This window comes from Balaenoptera borealis (assembly GCF_965194805.1).
Source record: "Balaenoptera borealis genome assembly, chromosome: 1".
NCBI lineage: Eukaryota > Metazoa > Chordata > Mammalia > Artiodactyla > Balaenopteridae > Balaenoptera > Balaenoptera borealis.
The window spans coordinates 149,674,862-149,698,972 of record NC_138860.1 but is presented as its reverse complement, the minus strand read 5'-3'; the positions used below and the strand labels follow the sequence as shown (position 1 = coordinate 149,698,972).

The following is a 24,111-nucleotide window of genomic DNA, read 5'->3' as shown; positions in this document are numbered from 1 at the left end:
CCCTCCCACCCTCCCTATCCCACCCCTCTAGGTGGTCACAAAGCACCCAGCTGATCTCCCTGTGCTATGCGGCTGCTTCCCACTAGCTGTCTATTTTACGTTTCGTAGTGTATATATGTCCATGCCACTCTCTCACTTTGTCCCAGCTTACCCTTCCCCCTCCCCATATCCTCAAGTCCATTCTCTAGTAGGTCTGCATCTTTATTCCTGTCTTGCCCCTAGGTTCTTCTGACCTTTTTTTTTCTTCTTTTTTTAGATTCCATATATATGTGTTAGCATACTGTATTTGTTTTTCTCTTTCTGACTTACTTCACTCTGTATGACAGTCTCTAGGTCCATCCACCTCACTGCAAATAACTCAGTTTCGTTCCTTTTTATGGCTGAGTAATATTCCATTGTATATGTGTGCCACATCTTCTTTATCCATTCATCTGTCGATGGACACTTAGGTTGCTTCCATGTCCTGGCTATTGTAAATAGAGCTGCAATGAACATTGTGGTACATGACTCTTTTTGAATTATGGTTTTCTCAGGGTATATGCCCAGTAGTGGGATTGCTGGGTCATATGGTAGTTCTATTTTTAGTTTTTTAAGGAACCTCCATACTGTTCTCCATAGTGGCTGTATCAATTTACATTCCCACCAACAGTGCAAGAGGGTTCCTTTTCTCCACACTCTCTCCAGCATTTATTGTTTGTAGATTTTCTGATGATGGCCATTCTGACTGGTGTGAGATGATATCTCATTGTAGTTTTGATTTGCATTTCTCTAATGATTAATGATGTTGAGCACTCTTTCATGTGTTTGTTGGCAATCTGTATATCTTCTTTGGAGAAATGTCTGTTTAGGTCTTCTGCCCATTTTTGGATTGGGTTGTTTGTTTTTTTGATATCGAGCTACATGAGTTGCTTATATGTTTTGGAGATTAATCCTTTGTCAGTTGCTTCATTTGCAAATATTTTCTCCCATTCTGAGAGTTGTCTTTTCGTCTTGTTTATGGTTTCCTTTGCTGTGCAAAAGCTTTTAAGTTTCATTAGGTCCCATTTGTTTATTTTTGGGTTTTTTTGGTTTGTTTTTTTAAAATTTATTTATTATTTATTTATTATTTATTTTTGGCTGTGTTGGGTCTTCGTTTCTGTGCGAGGGCTTTCTCTAGTTGTGGCAAGTGGGAGTCACTCTTCATCGCGATGTGTGGGCCTCTCACTATCGCGGCCTTTCTTGTTGCGGAGCACAGGCTCCAGACGCGCAGGCTCAGTAGCTGTGGCTCACGGGCCTAGTTGCTCCGCGGCATGTGGGATCTTCCCAGACCAGGGCTCAAACCCGTGTCCCCTGCATTGGCAGGCAGACTCTCAACCACTGCACCACCAGGGAAGCCCTATTTTTGTTTTTATTTCCATTTCTCTAGGAGGTAGGTCAAAAAGGATCTTGCTGTGATTTATGTCATAGAGTGTTCTGCCTATGTTTTCCTCTAAGAGTTTGATGGTGTCTGGCCTTACATTTAGGTCTTTAATCCATTTTGAGTTTACTTTTGTGTATGGTGTTAGGGAGTGTTCTAATTTCATTCTTTTACATGTAGCTGTCCAGTTTTCCCAGCACCACTTATTGAAGAGGCTGTCTTTTCTCCACTGTATATTCTTGCCTCCTTTATCAAAGATAAGGTGACCATATGTGTGTGGGTTTATCTCTGGGCTTTCTATCCTGTTCCATTGATCTGTATTTCTGTTTTTGTGCCAGTACCATAATGTCTTCATTATTGTAGCTTTGTGGTATAATTTGAAGTCAGGGAGCCTGATTCCTCCAGCTTTATTTTTCTTTCTCAAGATTGCTTTGGCTATTCGGGGTCTTTTGTGTTTCCATACAAATTGTGAAATTTTTTGTTCTAGTTCTGTGAAAACTACCAGTGGTAGTTTGATAGGGATTGCATTGAATCTGTAGATTGGTTTAGGTAGTAGAGTCATTTTCACAATGTTGATTCTTCCAATCCAAGAACATGGTATATCTCTCCATCTATTTGTATCATCTTTAATTTCTTTCATCAGTGTCTTATAATTTTCTGCATACAGGTCTTTTGTCTCCTTAGGTAGGCTTATTCCTAGATATTTTATTCTTTTTGTTGCAATGGTAAATGGGAGTGTTTTCTTAATTTCATTTTCAGATTTTTCATCATTACTGTACAGGAATGCAAGAGATTTCTGTGCATTAATTTCGTATCCTGCTACTTTACCAAATTCATTGATTAGCTCTAGGAGTTTTCTGGTAGCATCTTTAGGATTCTCTATGTATTGTATCATGTCATCTGCAAACAGTAACAGCTTTACTTCTTCTTTTCCAGTTTGGATTCCTTTTATTTCTTTTTCTTCTCTGATTGCTGTGGCTAACACTTCCAAAACTATGTTGAATAATAGTGGTGAGAGTGGGCAATCTTGTCCTGTTCCTGATCTTAGTGGAAATGGTTTCAGTTTTTCACCATTGAGAACGATGTTGGCTGTGGGTTTGTCATATATGGCCTTTATTATGTTGAGGAAAGTTCCCTGTATGCCTACTTTCTGGAGGGTTTTTATCATAAATGGGTGTTGAATTTTGTTGAAAGCTTTCTCTGCATCTATTGAGATGATCATATGGTTTTTCTCCTTCAATTTGTTAATATGGTGTATCACGTTGATTGATTTGCGTGTATTGAAGAATCCTTGCATTCCTGGGATAAACCCCACTTGATCATAGTGTATGATCCTTTTAATGTGCTGTTGGATTCTGTTTGCTAGTATTTTGTTGAGGATTTTTGCATCTATGTTCATCAGTGATATTGGCCTGTGGTTTTCTTTCTTTGTGACATCTTTGTCTGGTTTTGGTATCAGAGTGATGGTGGCCTCGTAGAATGAGTTTGGGAGTGTTCCTCCCTCTGCTATATTTTGGAAGAGTTTGAGAAGGATAGGTGTTAGCTCTTCTCTAAATGTTTGATAGAATTCGCCTGTGAAGCCACCCTTCATTTTTTTCTTTTTTCCCTTTTGGGAGACAGACGTTAAACACTAAGAAATTCCAAAACAACTACATATGTGAGGAAAATTAGAAAGTGTGTTTGCCCAGGGAAGGGCTCAGAAAAGACCTGAGAAGACCTTTAATTTATACCACAGGCTGGTCCTCAGCACAAAGACAACTTACGGCCATTAAAAAAAAAGAACAGTAAACAAAACAATAACAAAAAAACAGCAAGCCCTGGGGAAGGGGGAGAATCTAGGCTATCAGCTCTGGGGTGGTGGAAATTACACCAGACTTGGGCTCTGATGCCTGGATCTGGTTCTCAGCCCTGACACTTTGCAGCAAAATGACACTGAACCTCAGTTTCCTTTGCTGTAAAATGTAAATGATGATTGTTCCTCCCTCACAGGGTTGTTATAAGAAGTAAGATATTACACATGGGACATGTTTTTAACTGCTTGTTGCTGTAACATGCGAGAGATTGTTAGTAACTCAAGGAAGCAAGAGTTCCTCAAGCCGCAGTCTCAGGGTGATGTACCCAGCATGGTGAGTACACCCTTACTAGCAAATGCCAAGATGTCTAGACAACCCAGTCGGTTTATCTGAGTTTATTATTGAGAGCCACACAACAGGGAAATTACTCGTTGAGCTGATTGGACCAGATTTGGTTATTTATAGAGACCCTTTGGAACTAGCCCAGGATCTGGAAGCAGACATTCTGGAAATGAATCCTAGATCCCCAGTTTCTCTTTGTGTGAGCTAAGCGTTGTTTTCTCAGCTCTAAAGTTGGGACTAAAATCTCTACTTTGTATGTGCCCTGTGACCCAGCAATTCTGCTCTTGGATTATAGCCAAGAGAAGTTCTCTTACAGGTGTATAAATAAGGGGACATGTTGGAGGATATTCATCATGGTGGTGTCTGTGGTAGTAGGCAGCAAAGGGAGTGAAGGTTTTCACTGCCAGAGGAAAGGATAAGTAAACTGTGGTGGCTGCAGCTATAGGATTCTAAGAGCAGGTGCAAGCAATGGACTAGACGCACATACAGCAACAGGGATGATTCTTCAAAACCGACTTGGGTAAAAACATAAGAGGCAGGACATGTACCATGATACCACAGACATGAATAAAAACCAGAAGCACACATGAAACAAGAGAATATATTTTACAAGGATACAAGCATATTTATAGAGCTATATCAAATGCACTAGAATGGATGCCTATGAGTGGAGATTAGTGATGAGGGGGAAAATTGAAACCAGAAAAGAGCATTGCACAGACCAACGACAGTAATGGGCCGTTAACCAAGAGGTATGATCAACTTGATTTCCTGCATCAAAAGTTAAAAAATATCCTTCCCTCAAGGTGTTGTCAGAATTATACACATTGTTCATAAGCATCCCTGGCACAGTGCTTGGCACATGGTAGATGCTCCATCAGCTTTTTATTTATTTATTTATTTATTTATTTATTTATTTATTTATTTATTTATTTATTTTTGGCTGTGTTGGGTCTTCGTTTCTGTGCGAGGGCTTTCTCTAGTTGCGGCAAGAGGGGGCCACTCCTCATCGCGGTGCGCGGGCCTCTCACTATCGCAGCCTCTCTTGTTGCGGAGCACAGGCTCCAGACGCGCAGGCTCAGCAATTGTGGCTCACGGGCCCAGTTGCTCCGCGGCATGTGGAATGCTCCCAGACCAGGGCTCGAACCCGTGTCCCCTGCATTGGCAGGCAGATTCTCAACCACTGCGCCACCAGGGAAGCCCACTCCATCAGCTTTTTGTCTTTCACTCATTGAACACAAAATGTACCAAGTATCTACTTTGTGCTGGACATAGTACAAGGAGCTATGGAAGAGACAGACTGTGTGTCTCTTGGGGACTTGAGATGGCAGAGGGGATGTGATAGCATCAAGAGGAGGGAACCCTCATCTGGGATCGCAGAGATCATGCTGTCAGACCCCTTCACTTTCCAGATTGAGGCTGAAAGAAGCGACTTGTTCAAGGTCACACAGCAAACTACTGATGGAGTTCAGGGCAGCTATCCAGGTCTCCAGGGTCCTTTCCAGAGCATTAGCCAAGCCAGCACCTCTGAATCCTAGACCACTGTGAGCCTTGTCACACCTTTTACCCCAACAGTCCTCCCTGAGGCCCCTCCCTTGTTTAAACACCCAGCTCGGTGTGTGTGTGTGTGTATGTTTAATGAAGAAGGGAATCAACAGAGTGTTTTTAAAATGCAGTTTGGTAGCTAAAACCTTTCAGGAGACAGAGCTGAAGCTCTAAGGAGTCAGTCCTGTTCTTCCTCTTCCGGGCTTATCCAGCTGCTTGAGTGACCCTAGGTCAGAGGCTTCCAACAGAAGCAACCACGACCCCCAGCCCTCAAAGTTGGCCCTCAAATCTTCCCACCCAAATGCTACTCCAAGGAGAGGGAGAAGGGTCCCTATAATCCCCTTCCAGCCTTTATTATCCTTTTACTCATCCCTAAAATATCTTATTTCCCCCAGGTGACAGGTCCTCCAGAGGAGTAAGGAAGTCTCTGACGGAGCTCCAGTCTCTGAGATTTGATGGAGGGGATGGGGAGAACTCTGGGCTGGTTCATGGGGTGTTGTGTCTCGGGCAGCAAGTCCTTGTGAAAGCTCCAGGAAAGTGAGGAGGTGGTCAGAGAAGCCCAGAGGAGGAGGGGTAGACATGGCAAAGGGGAAGGACTAAGTCCCTGAAGACTCTGCCAACATCTTGCCAGCCTTGATTCACAGGGCTATAATAGCCTTTTTCTACAATTTTAGAAAAACTCAAAAGTTTTCCCACAGATTTCAAAATGAGATTGGCAAAGAATGGAATAACATACTGACTTTCCAGGACAAGCATGATCAGTTACGTGTCAGATATCAAGAGAGATGAAGGGGAAAGAATTCTCTCGGGGATGGGAACTCTCCATCTCCTGGGAGTTCGGCACAGCCCTGAGCTGGGATAATGGTGATACTGAGGAGAAGCAGGATGGCTAACATTTAATAAGCACTCTCTCTGCCCCAGGCACTGTGCTAAGCCCCTACTAGATTATCTCCATTTAGATCTCACACAGCAACCTCATGAGCTGGGCACTGTCATGTGCCCATTTTACAGATGAGGAGATAAGATGCAGAGTTATGGCTTGCCCAGGATCACACTCCTGGGAGCAGGATTGGAACCCAGGTTGTCTCACAGCATAGTCCATGGCCCTAACTGCTAAACCAAACAGCAGCTAAGCCATAGTCTGGTCATTAGGGATCTCCCAGCAAACGGCTGAGAACGCGAGATAAATCCTTTCCACTCAGGGTAGGAATCCAAGTGCCCATCATTCAGTGCTCATTTTCCCTTAGGAATATTTTTTAGGAAATGCATTCCAGGAAAACATCAATCTATAGCCCCTGTAGCATACTTTTGCTTTCTGTATTCTCAGTATCACCGCTAATATTTTATGGCATGCTCTCTGCGAATTGAACAGCAGGGGTTTTATCACATCTAACCTTCCTTCGTAACTGATTTCCAGCTGATCACATCTAACCGTCGTAACTGATTTCCAGCAATTTTTTTCAGAACTCTCAGCAGCACCACTGTTTACGGAATGTTTGGATAAAATTATTATAAGATATTTAAAGAGATTTTAGAACACGAAAAGTAAATACAAGCCACCACGGTTACTCAAAGAAATTCTGGAGCGTGTGAACTGGAGCGTTGCTGGTTCACACAATTTTGACGGGAACCGGCAAGGATTTCTGTTTACCGGCTAAGGTGGCGCCACCATGTGGCAAGAATGTGAACACCGTTCACAATTGACTTGGATAGCCAGTCTTGAAGTTGTGGGTCCTGATTAACTGTTTTTAATTCAGAAGAGTTGCATTATTCTAAAGTCGTACACATAAAGTCAGGCTTTATTAGCATCTCATATCATACCATTTCAAATTATCAGGGAGACTCTAAAGTACAATGTGGGTGACCTATAGATCATGGTTCAAGACTCCTCCTCCTGTCACTTTCAGCTGATTAAAGTCATGTGTAGTAGATGGAAATTCTGATAACCTAACATTAGGCGCATCATAGAGGGGCCTTGGTTGCACCCTATCTGGCAAGTCCTCAAAAATATGGTGGCACAAAAATAAACTCAAAATGGATTAAAGACCTAAATGCAAGGCCAGACACTATCAAACTCTTAGAGGAAAACATAGGCAGAACACTCTATGACATACATCACAGCAAGAGCCTTTTTGGCCCAGCTCCTAGAGAAATGGAAATAAAAACAAAAATAAACAAATGGGACCTAATGAAACTTAAAAGCTTTTGCACAGCAAAGGAAACCATAAACAAGACCAAAAGACAACCCTCAGAATGGGAGAAAATATTTGCAAATAAAGAAACTGACAAAGGATTAATCTCCAAGATTTACAAGCAGCTCATGCAGCTCAATAACAAAAAAACAAACAACCCAATCCAAAAATGGGCAGAAGACCTAAATAGACATTTCTCCAAAGAAGATATACAGATTGCCAACAAACACATGAAAGAGTGCTCAACATCATTAATCATTAGAGAAATGCAAATCAAAACTACAATGAGATATCATCTCACACCGGTCAGAATGGCCATCATCAAAAAATCTAGAAACAATAAATGCTGGAGAGGGTGTGGAGGAAAGGGAACACTCTTGCACTGTTGGTGGGAATGTAAATTGATACAGCCACTATGGAGAACAGTATGGAGGTTCCTTAAAAAACTAAAAATAGAACTACCATACGACCCAGCAATCCCACTACTGGGCATATACCCTGAGAAAACCATAATTCAAAAAGAGTCATGTACCAAAATGTTCATTGCAGCTCTATTTACAATAGCCAGGACATGGAAGCAACCTAAGTGTCCATCATCGGATGAATGGATAAAGAAGATGTGGCACATATATACAATGGAATATTACTCAGCCATAAAAAGAAATGAAATGGAGGTATTTGTAGTGAGGTGGATGGAGTTAGAGTCTGTCATACAGAGTGAAGTAAGTCAGAAAGAGAAAAACAAATACAGTATGCTAACACATACATATGGAATCTAAGGGAAAAAAAAAAAAAGGTCATGAAGAACCTAGTGGCAAGACAGGAATAAAGACACAGATCTACTAGAGAATGAACTTGAGGATATGGGGAGGGGGAAGGGTAAGATGTGACAGGGTGAGAGAGTGGCATGGACATATATACACTACCAAATGTAAAGTTGATAGGTAGTGGGAAGCAGCCGCATAGCACAGGGAGAGCAGCTTGGTGCTTTGTGACCACCTAGAGGGGTGGGATAGGGAGGGTGGGAGGGAGGGAGACGCAAGAGGGAAGAGATATGGGAACATATGTATATGTACAACTGATTCACTTTGTTATAAAGCAGAAACTAACACACCATTGTAAAGCAATTATACTCCAATAAAGATGTTAAAAAAAATATGGTGACAGATCGACTTTAAATGGCACTCTGAAATTGAACCAAAGAACCTTGGGTTTTCTGGGCCAGAAGAATATGAACGACAATATGGTGACCCTTCGGGAAGGTACATGTTAATCGTGTGAATTTAGTCACAGTCACAAGCTTGCTTTGGCTCAGTAGGGTGTCTTTACATATATCTGATTTGAGAACCCACCCTGGATAGATTTCATTGGTTAAACTCTTAAAGTTCTGAGTCTTGTGACCTATGCCTGTCTCAAAGGATTGTTGTGAGGATTAAATGACATAACATTGGTACAGCACACAGCAGAGGGTGGCAGTCAATAATTTTTGGTTGCTTTTCCTTTTACTATTTGAAATGTGTTTTGTAAATTACAAAGTGACAAGTGTCATTGACAAATACTTGTTTGTATGATGTAGGTGGAACTGGTCCAGTGGAAGAGACCAGTGTTTCTTAAATGCTAATGCACCTGTGAATCACCTGAAGATCTTGTTAAAATGCAGATTCTAGTTCAGTAGATCTGGGATGGAGCCTGAGAGTCTCCATTTCTAACAAGCTCTCAGGTGACTCCAGTCCACCAGCTGCACTTGAATACCAAAGGTATAGAACAGTGATCTTAAGCAGACTGTACATTAGAATTACCTACTTGTGAAGTGTGGACTCTCAGCCCCAACACTAGAGCTACTGAATCAGAATTTCCAAGGGTGGGATTCAGGCATTTACAGTTTTAATAAGCGACCCAAGTGATGCTGGTGCTCAAAATCTTCTCAAATCTCCTCTCCAGACAATTCTGATTCATTCAATCAGCTGATATTTGCTGAGCTTCTACTCTGTGCCATGCATTGAACTTGGTGAGGAGGACAAACCAAAGAACGGCAACAACAAAGCATATGATAAATGCTGGACACTGAGTGCTTTATACGGGACAGGGGGTGTGAGGGTTCAGCCAGACTGTTCAGTCAAGGGCAAGGAAGGCTTCTTCGTGGTAGGGCATGTTAGGACTAAGTTTAAAAGATGAATGGGACCAAGTAAGAACAACAAGAAGACATAACATGCTAGGAAAGACTTGGGTTTACCCATGGGAGGGGTAAGTAGCTAAGTTAGAGAAGAAATTAGGAACAAGATCATAAAGGGGTGCTAGGCTAAAGAGTTTGACTTTCATTATGAAGTCTAGGGTTTTAAGAAGTATCTGGCAAATAGCAAACACACAATAAATGTTAGCCCTCATCATTAGCATTATTGTATTATTATTATTATTAATGTCAGTTTGTGGTTTAGAAAGATTATACTGACAGCATGATGGAGAGGATTGGAGGGGACCTAAACTGGAAACAGGACAGGTGGTCACAAACTATTACAGTAAAGCAGTGAAGGACTTGGTTCCTGAAATAATTTAAAAACTCATACCTGCATGAACTGTTGCAAATTCCTTTCACTTACAAACTTGAGAAGAAGTCAGTGTAAAGATTAGTCCAATTTTATTTTTTATTTTTTTTTCACAGTTAAATGCTAATTATTTTATTTTATTTTTTTTCACACATACACACTGTATTTTATTTTTACAAGAGATAAATAAACTGACACCAAGCATTGTAAATGGATGACCACAACAAAAGCAACAATGATTGCAATTACCAAACATGAAACACACTCATACTATGTCATAATATTCCAATTTTATTAATAAAGGAAGCTGAGGATCTGAAATAAACTGACTTGTTTAAGGTCACATGACAAGTACATGGGAGAACCTGGCCTATCTGACTTGCCTTCTGCTGCCCACAAGGTGCAGCAGGCAGAAACCCTATAAGAACATTGGGAAGGTTAGGTTCATTCCTCTTAGTTGGTGTGTTGATTGGCCTGGCCTCGAAGGGACCCAGAGTTCAGTCCTTGCTGCCGTTAGCTCCATATTCCCAATTACGGAAATTGTGGGAAACTGGAGCTCCCAACACTAGGATTCTCAGACAGTTTTGAGAGGTACCTGGATGTGGCTTCCAACTTTTCCCAACATTGTCTTGAAGCTGATGGGATAATGGAAGCAAAGCAGCAATAGCAAAACTACAGATATTGGAGCAGATGGCAGAGGTGAGTGGTGAAATTATCTTGACCCATCCTTGTCTTCTTTCTCAGTTTTTGGTTTTTTTTTTTTTTTGGCTGTGCCATGTGGGATTTTAGTTCCCTGACCAGGGATCGAACCTCACCTCCTGCACTGGAAGCCCAGAGTCTTAACCACTGGACTGCAGGGAAGTCCCCTTGTCTTCTCTCTATTAAAGACATGCCCCTTCCTCCAATCCATTCCCTCTCATTTCCTCCAGGACATTCTCCATCAGTTAATTTCCACCTCTATTTAATCTCTGTCTTCCCATTGGCTCCTCCCTCTCAGCCTTCAAATTTGCTCCAGTCTTGCCCATCTTTAAGGGGTCTCCCCGTCTCAGTCCTGCCATATTCTCAAGAAAGGTTGTGAGGAAAATAAAGAACTCTCATGCACTGTTGAAGAGAATGTAAATTGGTGCAGCCACTATGGAAAACAGTATGGAGGTTTCTCAAAATATTAAAAATAGAACTACCATTTGATCAAGCAATTCCACTTCTTTGTATATATCCAGAGGAAATGAAAACACTAATTTGAAAAGGTATATGCACCCCTATGTTCATTGCAGCACTATTTACAATAGCCAAGATATGGAAACAACCTAAGTGTCCATAGATGGATGAATGGCTAAAGAAGATGTGGCATATATATATATATATACACACACACACACACAATGCAATAGTACTCAGCTATTAAAAAAAAGAGTGAAATCTTGCCATTTGAGACAACATGGATGGACCTAGAGGGTATTATGCTAAGTGAAATAAGTCAGAGAGAGAAAGACAAATACCATATGATCTCATTTATATATGGAATCTAAAAAACTAAACAAACAAAACAAAAAATCAAGCTCATAGATACAGAGAACAGATTGACGGTTGCCAGAGGGCAGGGGGTTGGGGGGTGGGCAAAATGGGTGAAGGGGGTCAACAGCTACAATCTTCCAGTTATAAAATAAATGAGTCATGGGGATGTAATGTCCAGCATGATGACTATAGTTAATAATACTGTATTGCACATTTGAAGTTGCTAAGAGAATAAATCTTAAAAGTCTTCATCACAAGAAAAAAAAAGATTTTTGTGACTATGTATGGTGACTAATGGTAACTAGGCTTATTGTGGTATTCATTTCATAGTGTATACAAATATCACATCATTATGTTGTCCCCCAGAAACTAACTTAATGTTATATATCAGTTATACCTCAATAAAAATGTTTATTGTTTTTAAGAACTTTGGTTTTGAATAAGAATATTACTTAAACCTGTCCACCATGTTCTGCTTTTTCATAGTTAATTCGAAACAGAGCAGAACTCTGGGATTACTTTGATACAATTTATTCTTCAGAATTTTTCTCTCAGTAGAGGAACTTTCTTGACCCTTACACAGCAAAATATGGTGTTTCTGGTCCTCCAGTTCATGTTTATCCTTAATGTGACACAAGCCCCAGGGCCATACCAAGAAGAAAGAAGGCAAGCACCTACCCATGATAGGCCCTGTGCTAGAAACCTAGGTACATAAATGAAAACAAGATCTCTGCCTTGCATAATGAATCATAATATAGTTCTGTTTTCCATATATAACAGTAAAACATTGTGAAAAGTGCTGTGGAATCAGAGGGAGAAACTTGTTCTTGTGGGAAGCAGGAAGGATGAGGATTGAGGAAGACTTCATAGAGGTTGTGAGTTTTGAAATGGGATTTGAAGGATGTTAGAGTGTACTAGGAAGAGATGCATGGAAAAAACATTTCACACAGTAGGCACAGCTTAAAAAAAAAAAAGCATGGAGAGAGGACAAGTTCTGGGAATGGTGAACAGTTCAGTGTTACTACAGCATAGGGTTCTTGGGGTGACATCATGGGAAGTGGAGAACCAGGTGGGTGCCAGAAAAAGGCCTTGGACACCCGTCTGAGGGGTTAGATTTGTTACTATTGGCCATGCACCTCCAGAAGTCTTTTGAGCCCCTCTTCAGCTATTAGACTTGATGGGCACATTCCCTGGCCCTCTGTCTCTAGAATTGAGCCACTGCTCTATTAGGTTCACTGTTTCTTCCGGGTTCTCTGAACCCCTTAGCTCTACACAGCTCCTGATGTTTGCCTCAGGTTTCAAGGCTTTGAAAACTGTCTGGATTTGGAGTAAGCTTTTTCAGAAAGGATTTGATATTTTCCCTCTGGTCCTATACACTACAGGCAAATGGCACTGATGTTTTAGACTTGGGTCTAAACAGTGCTGTCTGTTCTCCCCTCAAGGGAGGAGGATTAGACATTCAGTATTTTTAAGTTTCATGTTCAGTTCTTAGGGATTTGTAGTCACCACTGAATGAGTGTGGGCTCATTAGTGATCTTCCCGTTCAACCAGGGGTTACCTAACTAGATAAGGACAGAGTTGAGACCAAAACTCAGGTCTCCTGACTCCCAGTCCAGAGCTCTTTTCAGTGTGCTCCAGCTTCTGGCACTGCTTAGTCAGTTATGGGACAGAGCAGATGTACTGGGCTACCTCAAACCCACAGGGCCACGAGTGAGAGCGGAAGCTAAGGGAAGGTCCTGTTCCTGGAATGGAATTCTGTACCTCAAGCCAGACAGCATGATTTTGTGTCTTTTGATACCTCCTTTTCTTCTGTAAAATGGGAGCAGAGCCTGCTTAATCCTAAACTGCAGTTGAAAGCAAGAATGGGAGTGTGATGGGGTTGCTTTGTGATGGGTAAGGGCTGATAGGTCTCTATTCAAGTTGTATAATCTTAGAGTCGGAGTTGGAAGGAAACTTGGAGGTGATCTGTGGGGACAGGCAGCCTCATGGGGTCCACTGAGCATGGAAGGCTTCCTAGGGCCAGAGGCAGAGCTTCCTGTCTTTGGAAATGTTCAAACTGAGAAAGGATGTTCTAGCAGAAGGGATCCTGCTCTAAAAAGTGTTTTCTGCACAGAAGTGGTGGCTGGATGGGAGACTCCATGGTTTCCGGCTCCTGCACACATTTTCTCTATTAATTTTTTTTTTTTCCTGCCGCTCTGCATAGCTTGCGGGATTTTAGTTCCCTTACCAGCGATTGAACCTGGCCCACGACAGTGAAGGCGCGTAGGTCCTAACCACTGGACTGCCAGGGAACTCCTGCACACATTTTCTCTAATACCGGCTCAAGTGAGCTCGAAGGGCAGCTCGGCGGGGCTAATCACAGTATGTCAAAAATCTTCTGCTGGGCAAACTTGACGGGTGACTAGTAACGACAGCAGCCACCATTTACTGCTTACCGTACACACCAAGTTGTTTCATTTCACATCTCGGAACGTGGGGGCTGGGTTGAATATCATACCTCTACTTCTCAGATGAGGAAAGAGAGGTTTAAGTTTTTTCCCACGATCTCCCAGGGACAGAGTCTGGATCAAATTTATCAGATTCCAAAAGCTTTTTTCGGTTTCTCTTTTTCTCCAGTTCAGTTTCTATCTTGTTCCAAAACAGGAGAAGGGTGTGGCTTCGGAGCTCGGTTTCCTGCCGCCTAGAAAGCAGAAGAGAGACCAACAGAGCCGGGAAGAGACCACCGTGCTAGTCCCGCAGTGGGCTGGACCCTCTGAGCCGCGGTGGGCCTGTGGGCGGGCCCATCTGCGGGCGGGCCCATCTGCGGGCGGGCCCATCTGCGGGAGGGGCCTTCCGTGGGCGGGCCCTTCCGTGGGCGGGGTCAGAAGGCCGGAAGTTGTTCCGCGGACGGGCGCAAACTGAGCGCGAGTCCCTGACGGGCAGTGAGGGCGGCGGCCTGGTCTTTGTAACCAGAACTCCGCATTCTCCGCGTTCTCGCTGCTGCCGCCTCCCGGGACGATGGTGGCCGGCCTACTGCTGCGCGCCTGGCCCCGGGGCCTTGCCTTTGGCCCGGGAGCCCCCAGTCGGCTCCTGAGCACAGGCTTCGACCCAGGCCAGTACCTGCAGCTGAGCATCGTGCCCACTCTGCACTACCAGGACAGTCTGCCCAGGTGAGCCCGGCCTCCCGGCCCCCGCCGTCCACACGAGCTGGGGTTCGGCCCCAGCCTCTCTCCAGTCATTCACGCCTATTCTACTGAACCCTCTTCCGCTTCCAAAGTTTTACCTGGGACGCTGCCGCATTCTCCAATCTGAAAATCCTGTGACTTTCAGGATCTCATGGCACTGGAACATCAGAATGCCCAAATTCTCTTCCAGAATCCCCCGCTCCCCCACAGCCATTATTCTCTCAGATTTTCTCTCTTGAGCTCTTCTCCAACTCCTCCAAAAAACCGACTTCCAATCAAATATCTAATTGTCCCTCACATTTCTCCCTGAAAAATGTCCAACCTGCATATCGCCAACACTACCCTTAGCCCTCCAACTAGGTTGTCTTCCCGCATTCCTGCACAGAATATGGATGGGTCAATTCCTGATATATAATAGTTCCTCTCCCTCAATTTCTCCCAGCACGCCACCTTTTTCATGCCTGTTACTCATAACCCTCAGCCCCACTCCCCATGCCTCCAGTCCTCTTGTATTTTAGCACGCTGTCCTCCCCCAAGCAGATTCAAGTATTCATCTTACCCTCCAAGTCCTCAGCATTCTAAGTCCAGTCTTCACCTGGAAACCTTTCACCCCTACCAAACCTTCCTCAACACTACCCCCACCCTCCTCCCTAACCCACATTACCCCCTGCAACTTCAGCCCACCCTCACAGAATTCTAGGCAGCACCCTCAGTACTCCTCCCCAAATCTTACCTTATTCACATTAGATACAGAGTCCACCCAAATTCTGTGCCTCCTCACCATAGCTACTCCCCCCACCACCACTTCTAAAACACTTCTTCCAGAATCTACGTCCCCTGTGAAACACAGCTCCCATACATCTTCCTCTCTCCTTCCCTCATCCGGTATTTTCTTTAATTCAGCTTCCAGTTTGCCCAGTCTTTGAACTCCCAGCCTTACTCTAAGCTGCCAGGTCTCCTCCAATATTAGAAATGTCCCTAAATTCCTTCACCCCCTAAATCCAAACTTTAACTTCTCTACCTACTCACCAGTTAGTTCCTGGTGCCAATTTCCAAATTTGTTTCAAAGAGCCTTTTTACTTCCTTTCTCCCCAAACTGCCATCAGGGATCTCCCTCCCAGTCCAGGGGCTGGAGACCCTACCCCATGAACAGAACAAAGACTGTCACAGGCATCAACCCCAACTACTAGGTTGCTGTTTTTCTCTACAGCCGGGAACCCCTTAACCCATTGTCATCACTGCCCACCCCCATCCTCTCAGGAGTATCATCTGAGGGATTCTTGTGAAATTACAGTGTGCAAACATCTAAAACAAGTTAAAATGAGATTATCTAGCCCCAATCCTACTGTTTAAATTTGGCAGGAGGATGGGGAAGAGAAAGAAAAAGTCTCTGTGCCTGTGAGATACGCCTTGACCTCCTGACTTGAGCTGAGCCAGTATGTGGGGGAAAGGTGAGGAATGACAGAGCCTATCTTCACTTGCCAAGCCCAGCAACAGATGGCCTTTAACTTTCAGACAGTCCCGGGCCCCACCCAGGTGTAAGATCAGAGGGGTTTTCTCCATTTTCGAATTGGAAAGCTGGGAAGAATATTAAGAATATCAAGATCATTTCCTCCAATCCACAGCACAGATATCTTGGAGCTACAAACAGTAGCGCTCATCACCTGTGTATAACTTTAAATGATGACTCCCTCCCCAGGCCTCCACCATCTCACCTGTGAGTTGGAAGTTAGATAAGATGAGATTCCTTTTATCTGAGATTCTGGAGAGGTAAAATGAATTGTCTTTCACACTCGTTTTGATGTCACACTTGGTGAAAAGCCCTGGCTTTGAAGTCTGGTAGAACTTAGTTTCAGATTCCGGATCTGATACTCTTTCTGTATAGCTTCAGGCAATTCAGTCAACCTCTTTGAGCCCTAGTTCTTACCTGTAAGGTAGGAACAGAACACACAATTCATAGGACTATTGTGAGGCTAGAGTGTGGTAAGATGCCAAAATAGGGAACTGTCCTTATTAGTTGGCATGGGAAGGACTAGTCCCTTAGTATTAAGTGGTCCAATTGGATCTCCCTTCCTCCTTCCCTCTTCCTTTTCCTATTATATCACTGCCTTTTAATCAAGTGGCTTTGGACTTGCTTTCCTCTAGGAAGCTTTGCACTATCATTTGCTTGGTTTTTTTTTTTTTTTTTAACTTTTGGGTTTGTTTATTTATTTATTTATTTATTTATTTATGGCTGTGTTGGGTCTTCGTTTCTGTGTGAGGGCTTTCTCTAGTTGCGGCAAGTGGGGGCCACTCTTCATCGCAGTGCACGGGCCTCTCACTATCGCGGCCTCTCTTGTTGTGGAGCACAGGCTCCAGACGCGCAGGCTCAGTAATTGTGGCTCACGGGCCTAGTTGCTCCGCGGCATGTGGGATCCTCCCAGACCAAGGCTCGAACCCGTGTCCCCTGCATTGGTAGGCAGATTCTCAACCACTGCGCCACCAGGGAAGCCCCCATTTGCTTGGTTTTTAGGTGTTACGTTTTTATCTTTGCTCTTTTTCAGTGTAGTCAAATATACAAAACATAAAATTAACCATTTTAACTATTTTTAGGTGTACAGTTCAGTTAGGTGTTTTTTTTAGGGTTCTATTTATACACACTGAGCAGTTAATCTCAGAATATAAAACTGCAAGTCCAAAGGAGAGAAAGGGTGGAACAACCTGACCTACACATTCACATTATTAATTTGATAAACATTTATTAATAGGGATTTGGAGACCAGTCAGTCATGGTGAGGAGCTTACTGTATAGTGGGGGAGATTTAACAGGTAAACAGTTATGATATAATGGATAAGTGGCAAGCAGCATCTCATGGTGGTTACAATCATGAGATAGGAGTCAGATTTGATTTTTTTAAAAATTAATTAATTTATTTATTTTTGGCTGTGTTGGGTCTTCGTTGCTGCATGCGGACTTTCTCTAGTTGTGGCGAGCGGGAACTCCTCTTTGTTGCAGTGCGCGGGCTTTTCATCGCAGTGGCTTCTCTTGTTGCGGAGCACAGGTTCTAGGCATGCGGGCTTCAGTAGTTGTGGCACGTGGCCTCAGTAGTTGTGGCTCACGGGCTCTAGAGCTCAGGCTCAGTAGTTGTGTCGCACGGGCTTAGTTGCTCTGCAGCTTGTGGGATCTTCCCGGACTAGGGCTCGAACCCGTGTCCCCTGCATTGGCAGGGAGATTCTTAACCACTGCACCACCAGGGAAGTTCCGAAGCATGGAGTCTTAACCACTGGACTGCCAGGGAAGTCCCTCTGACCATTTTTTAAATCAGGTTGTTTATTTGACGTTGAATTGTATGAGCTGTTTATATATTTTGGACATTAGCCTCTTATCAGTCAAATCATTTGCAAATATTTTCTCCTATTCAGTAGGTTGTCTTTTTTTTTTTTTTTTGGATGGTTTCCTTTGCTTTGCAAAATCTTTTAAATTTGATTAGGTCCCATTTGCTTTTGTTTTGTTTTGTTTTGTTTTTGCTTTTGTTTCCTTTGCCTTTAGGAGACAGATAAAAAAAAATATTGCTGTGATTCATGTCAGAGAGTGTTCTGCTGATGTTTTCTTTTAGGAGTTTTATGGTTTCCAGTCTTACATTTAGCTCTTTAATCCATTTTGAGTTTATTTTTGTGTATGGTTTGATAAAATATTCTAATTTCACTCTTTTACACGTAGCTGTTCCATTTTCTCAGCACCACTTAATGAAGAGACTGTTTTTTCTCTATTGTATATTCTTTTTTTTTCTTTTCTTTTCTTTTTTTTTAAAATTTATTTATTTATTTTTGGCTGAGTTGGGTCTTCATTTCTGTGCCAGGGCTTTCTCTAGTTGCGGCAAGCGGGGGCCACTCTTCATAGCGGCGCGTGGGCCTCTCACTATCGTGGCCTCTCTTGTTGCGGAGCACAGGCTCCAGACACGCAGGCTCAGTAGTTGTGGCTCACGGGCCCAGTTGCTCCACGGCATGTGGGATCTTCCCAGGCCAGGGCTCGAACCCGTGTCCCCTGCATTGGCAGACAGATTCTCAACCACTGCGCCACCAGGGAAGCCCCTCTATTGTATATTCTTGCCTCCTTTGTCATAGATAAATTGACCATAAGTGTGTGGTTTTATTTCTGGGCTCTCTCTTATGTTCCATTGATCTATGTGTCTGTTTTTGTTCCAGTACCATAGTGTTTTGATTATGCTAGCTTTGTAGTATGATCTGAAGTCAGGGAATGTGATATCTCCAGCTCTCTTCTTTCTCAAGATTGTTTTGGCTATTTGGGGGTCTTTTGTGTTTCCATACAAATTTTAAAATTATTTGTTCTAGTTCTGTGAAAAATGACATTGGTATTTTGATAGGGATTGCATTGAATCTGTAGATTGCTTTGGGTAGTATGGTCATTTTAATGATATTAATTCTTCCAATCCATTAACAAGGTATATCTTTCCATCTGTTTGTGTCATCTTTGATTTTTTTCTTCAGTGTCTTATAGATCTTTTACCTCTTTAGTTAGATTTATTCCTAGGTATTCATTTTGATACGATTGTAAATGGGCTTGTTTCCTTAGTTTCTCCTCCTGATAGTTCATTGTTAGCATGTAGAATGCAACAGATTTCTGTATATCAATTTTGTGTCCTGCAACTTTACTGAATTCATTGATGAGCTCTAGTAGTTTTTTAATAGCGTCTTTAGGATTTTCTATGACGTAGTATCATGTCATCTGCAAACTCTGACAGTTTTGCTTCTTCCTTTTCAATTTGGATTCCTTTTATTTCTTTTTCTTGTCTGATTATTGTGGCTAGGACTTCCAATAGCATGTTGATTAAAGGGACAAGAGTGGAATTCCTTGTCTGGTTCCTAATCTTAGAGGAAATGCTATCAGCTTTTCATCATTGAGTATGTATTAGCTCTGGAGTTATCATATGTGGCCTTTATTATGCTGATGTGTGTTCCCTCTGTACTTACTTTGTGGAGAGTATTGTCATAAATAGATGTTGAATTTTGTCAAAAGCTTTTTCAGCATTTATTGAGATGATCGTAAGGCTTTTATTCTTCAATTGGATATTGTGATGTATTACATTGATTTGTGGATATTGAACCATCCTTGCATCCCTGTGATAAATGCCACTTGATCAGGCTGCATGATCTTTTTATTGTATTGTTGGATTTGGTTTGCTAATGTTTTATTGAGGATCTTTGCATCTATGTTCATTGGTGATATTGGCCTGTAATTTTCTTTTTTGTGTGGTATCTTTGTTTTTTGTATCACGATGATGCTGGCCTCTTATTAATAAGTTTGGAAGCATTAATTCCTCTGCAGTTTTTTTTGGAATAGTTTGAGATGGATGGGTGTTAACTGTCTCTACATGTTTGGTAGAATTCACCTGTGAAGCCATCTGGTCCAGGACTTTTGTTTGTTGAGAGTTTTTAAATTACTGATTAAATTTCAATACTGTTAATTGGTCTATTCATATTTTCTATTTCTTCCTGGTTCAGTCTTGGGAGATTGTACATTTCTAGGAATTTGTCCATTCCTTCTGGGTTGTCCATTTTATTGGAATATAGTTGTTCATAGTAATCTCTTACGATCCTTTGTATTTCTGTGGCATCAGTTGTAACTTCTCCATTTTCATTTCTGACTTTATTAATTTGGGTCCTCTCTTTTTTATTTGATGAGTCTGGCTTAAAGTTTATCAATTTTGTTTATCTTTTCAAAGAACCAGCTCTTATTTTCATTGATCTTTTCTATTTGTTTTTAGTCTATTTCATTTACTTGTGCTCTGTTCCTTATGATTTCTTTCCTTCTACTAACTTAGTGTTTTGTTTGTTCTTCTTTCACTAGTTCCTTTAGGTGTAAGTTTACATTGGTTATTCGAGATTTTTCTTGTTTCCTTAGGTAAGCTTATAGCATTATAAACTTCCCTCTTAGAACTGTTTTTGCTGCGTCCCATGAATTTTGAGTCATTGTGGGTTTTTTTCCATTTGTCTCCAGGTATTTTTTTGTTTCCTTTTTGATTTCTTCAGTGACCCATTGGTTGTTTAGTAGCATATTGTTTAGCCTCCACATGTTTGTGTTTTTTGCAGTTTATTTCTTGTAGTTGATTTCTAGTCTCACAGCATTGTGGCTGGAAAAGATGCTTGATATGATTTCAGTTTTCTTAAATTTTCTGAGGCTTGTTTCATGGCCTAGCTTGTTTTGAGGCTTGTTTTGTGACCTGTCCTGAAGAATGTTCCATGTGCACTTGGAACAGTGTATTCTACTGTTTTGGGATAGAAGGTTTTTTATGTATCTATTAGGTTCTCTGGTCTAACGTGTAATTTAAGGCCAGTGTTTCCTTATTGATTTTTTGTCTTGATGATCTGTACATTGATGTAAGCGGGGTGTTAAACTCCCCTACTGTTATTGTGTTACTGTCAGTTTCTCCATTTAGGTCTGTTAATATTTGCTTTATGTATTTAGGTGCTCCTATGTTGGGTGCATATGTATTTAAAATTATTATATCTTCTTCTTGGATTGATCCTTTGATCATAATGTAGTGTCCTTCTTTGTCTCTTGTAACCGTCTTTGTCTTAAAGTCTATTTTGTCTAATATAAGTATTGCTACCCCAGCTTTCTTTTGATTTCCATTAGTATAGGATATCTTTTTCCATCCCCTCAAATCAGTGTGTGTCTTTAGATCTGAAATGAATCTCTTGTAGGCAGCTTATATATGGGTCTTGTTTTTGTATCCATTCAGCCACTCTATGTCTTTGAATGGAGCATTTAGTCCATTTACACTTAAAGCAATTATTGATATATATATTCTTTTTTTAATATACATTTATTTATTTATTTATTTTTGGCTGTGTTGGGTTTTCGTTGCTGTGCACGGGCTTTCTCTAGTCGTGTCAAGTGAGAGCTACTCTTTGTTGTGGTTCGCGGGCTTCTCATTGCGGTGGCTTCTCTTGTTGTGGAGCACGGCCTCTAGGCGCACGGGCTTCAGTAGTTGTGGCACGCAGGCTCAGTAGTTGTGGCTCGCAGGCTCTAGAGCGCAGGCTCAGTAGTTGTGGCGCACGGGCTTAGTTGCTCCATGGCATGTGGGATCTTCCCGGACCAGGGCTCAAACCCGTGTCCCCTGCATTGGCAGGTGGATTCTTAACCACTGAGCCACCAGGGAAGTCCCGATATGTATATTCTTATTGCCATTTTGTTCATTGTTTTGAGATTGTTTTTGTAGTTCTTTTTTGTTCCTTTATTAGTTTTGTTCTCTTCTCTTGTGATTTGGTGACAATCTTTAGTCTTACCTTTGGGTTCCTTTCTCTTTTTTGTGCGTGTTATCAATTATAGATTTTTGGTTTGTGGTTACTGTGAGATTTAAATATAGCCATCTGTGTATATACATGATTGGTTTTAGTTGCTGGTTTCTTAATTTCAAATGCATTTTAACAACCCTTCATTTGTACTCTCCTTCTATATCATGATGACGGTTTTTGACATCATATTTTAGATCTAATTGTTTTGTGTATCCCTTAACTGCTTATTGTGGATATAGATGATTTTACCACTTTTTTCTTTTAACCTTCCTACTAGCTTTGTATGTGGTTGATGATCTAACCTTTTTGTATATTTGCCTTTACTGGTGAGCTTTTTCCTTTTCTAATCTTCATGTTTCTAGTTATGACCTTTTCTTTTTTGCTTAGAGAAGTCCCTTTAACATTTCTTGCAAAGCTGGTTTGGTGGTGCTGAACTCTTTTAGGTTTTGCTTGTTTTAAAAACTTTTGATCTCTCCATCAAATCTGAATGAGAGCCTTGCTGGGTAGAGTATTCTTGGTTGTAGGTTTTTCTTTTTTATTACTTTAAATATATCATGTCACTCCTTTCTGGCCTGCAGAGTCTGCTGAAAAGTCAGCTGATAACCTCATGGGAGTTCCCTTGTAAGTAACTTGTTGCTTTTCCCTTGCTGCTTTTAATATTTTCTCTTTATGCTTAATTTTTACCATTTAATTACAATGTGCCTTGATGTGTTCCTCTTTGGGTTCATCCTGTATGGGACTCTCTGTGCTTCCTGGACTTGGATGTCTGTTTTCTTTCACATGTTAGGGACGTTTTCAGCTATTATGTTTTCAAATATGTTCTCTGCCCCTTTCTCTCTCTCCTCCTTCTGGGACCCGTATAATGTGAATATTAGTACAGTTGATATCGTCCCAGAGGTCCCTTAAACCATCCTCATTTCTTTTCATTATGTTTTCTTTTTTTTGTTCAGCATGAGTGATTTCCACTACTCTGTCTTCTAGCTCATTTGATCTGTTCCTCTGTATCATTTAGTCTACTCTTGATTCCTTCTAGTGTATTTTTCATTTCAGTTAGTGTGTTCTTCATCTCTGTTTGATTGTTCTTCATATTTTCTAAGTCTTTGTTAAAAACTTCTAACTTCTTGCTTTGTGTATCCATTCTTCTCCTGAGTTCTGTGATCGTCTTTACAGTCATTACCCTGAACTCTTTCTCAGGTAGATTGCCTATCTCCACTTCACTTAATTCTTCTTCTGGGGTTTTATTTTGTTCCTTCATTTGGAACATGATCTTTCGTCACTTCATTTTGCCTAACTTGCTGTTTTTATCTCTGTGTATCTGGTAGGTTGGTTATGTTTCCCAATCTTGGAGAAGTGGCCTTTTGTAAGAGATATCCTATGCGTCCCAGTATTGCACTCCTCTTTTGTCACCAGAGCTATATGCTCTAAGGGTGCCCCTAATGTGGACTGCGTGGGTCCTTCTCCTGTGGTAGGCTGACTACCATGGGCAGTCTGATAGGCTTGGTTGTCCCCTGGTCTGGTTGGTTGCCAGGCCCTGCCGTGTGCAGAGGCTGCCGGCTGCCAGTTGGCTGGGCTGGGTCACAAGGTGGTTGGCTGCAGAGCTCCGGCAGTCCCAGGGCTAGTGCTGGCTCACTGGTGGGCAGTCAATTCCTGGGGTCTGGCTGCAGGGCCCGGGGGGCCCAGAGGTTCCAGATCTGGTGTTGGACTGCTGGTGGATGGGGCTGGCTCCTGACACAGCTGGCTGCGGGGTCAAGGGTGTCCCAAAGTTTGTGTTGGCCTGCTGGTGGGTGAGGCCAGGGCCCAACCAGTCCCAGGGCAGGTGCTGCTGGCCAGCTGGAGTCTGAGCTGGGTCCTCCAGCTGTGGGGCTGTTGTTGCCCTGGGGCTGGTGTCCACCAGCTAGTGGGTAGGCTGGTCCTGAGGCTAGAGCAGGCTTACTGGTGGGCAGGTCAGGGATTTGAGGGCTAGTGCCTGCTCACTGGTGGGTGCATCTGGGTCCTGTGGTCTCTGGCTGCAGGGCCCTGGGGGTCCTGGGTCTAGTGCCTGTGCACTGGTAAAATTCATACTTTTAAAGTGTACAGTTCCATGGGGGAGGGTTATATAATCACAGAGTTGTGCAGCTATCACCACTATCTAATTCATCACCTCTCCCCGTCATTAGCAGTCATTCCCCATCCCCCCAACACCCTTGGTAACCACCAGTCTACTTTCTGAAAAGTGACTTGTTTAAAATTTGAACTCGGGTTTGTTTGGCTTCAAAGCTTAGGCTTTTCCAGCATAGCACACTGTCCTTAAACAAAGAACGAATCCACAGTTGACAGGATTAT

At 42.3% G+C, this 24,111-nt stretch overlaps 1 protein-coding gene across 6 annotated transcripts in view; it reads left to right on the top strand.

Moving 5' to 3' along the window:
* Positions 1–14,184: 14,184 nt before the first annotated feature.
* The window catches only part of CPT2 (carnitine palmitoyltransferase 2), a 43,350-nt gene continuing 33,423 nt past the window's right edge, over positions 14,185–24,111 (top strand). For 5 of the 6 annotated variants that reach the window (XR_014238202.1, XR_014238203.1, XM_082370893.1 and 2 more), the window contains exon 1: positions 14,185–14,475. Coding sequence is in view for 4 of the 6 variants with exons in the window: in XM_082370893.1 (XP_082227019.1) it covers positions 14,324–14,475 (152 nt within the window). In the remaining 2 variants the exon portion in view is untranslated. The remainder of the gene's footprint in view (positions 14,476–24,111) is intronic. The other variant, XM_082370891.1, reaches the window with a different exon arrangement.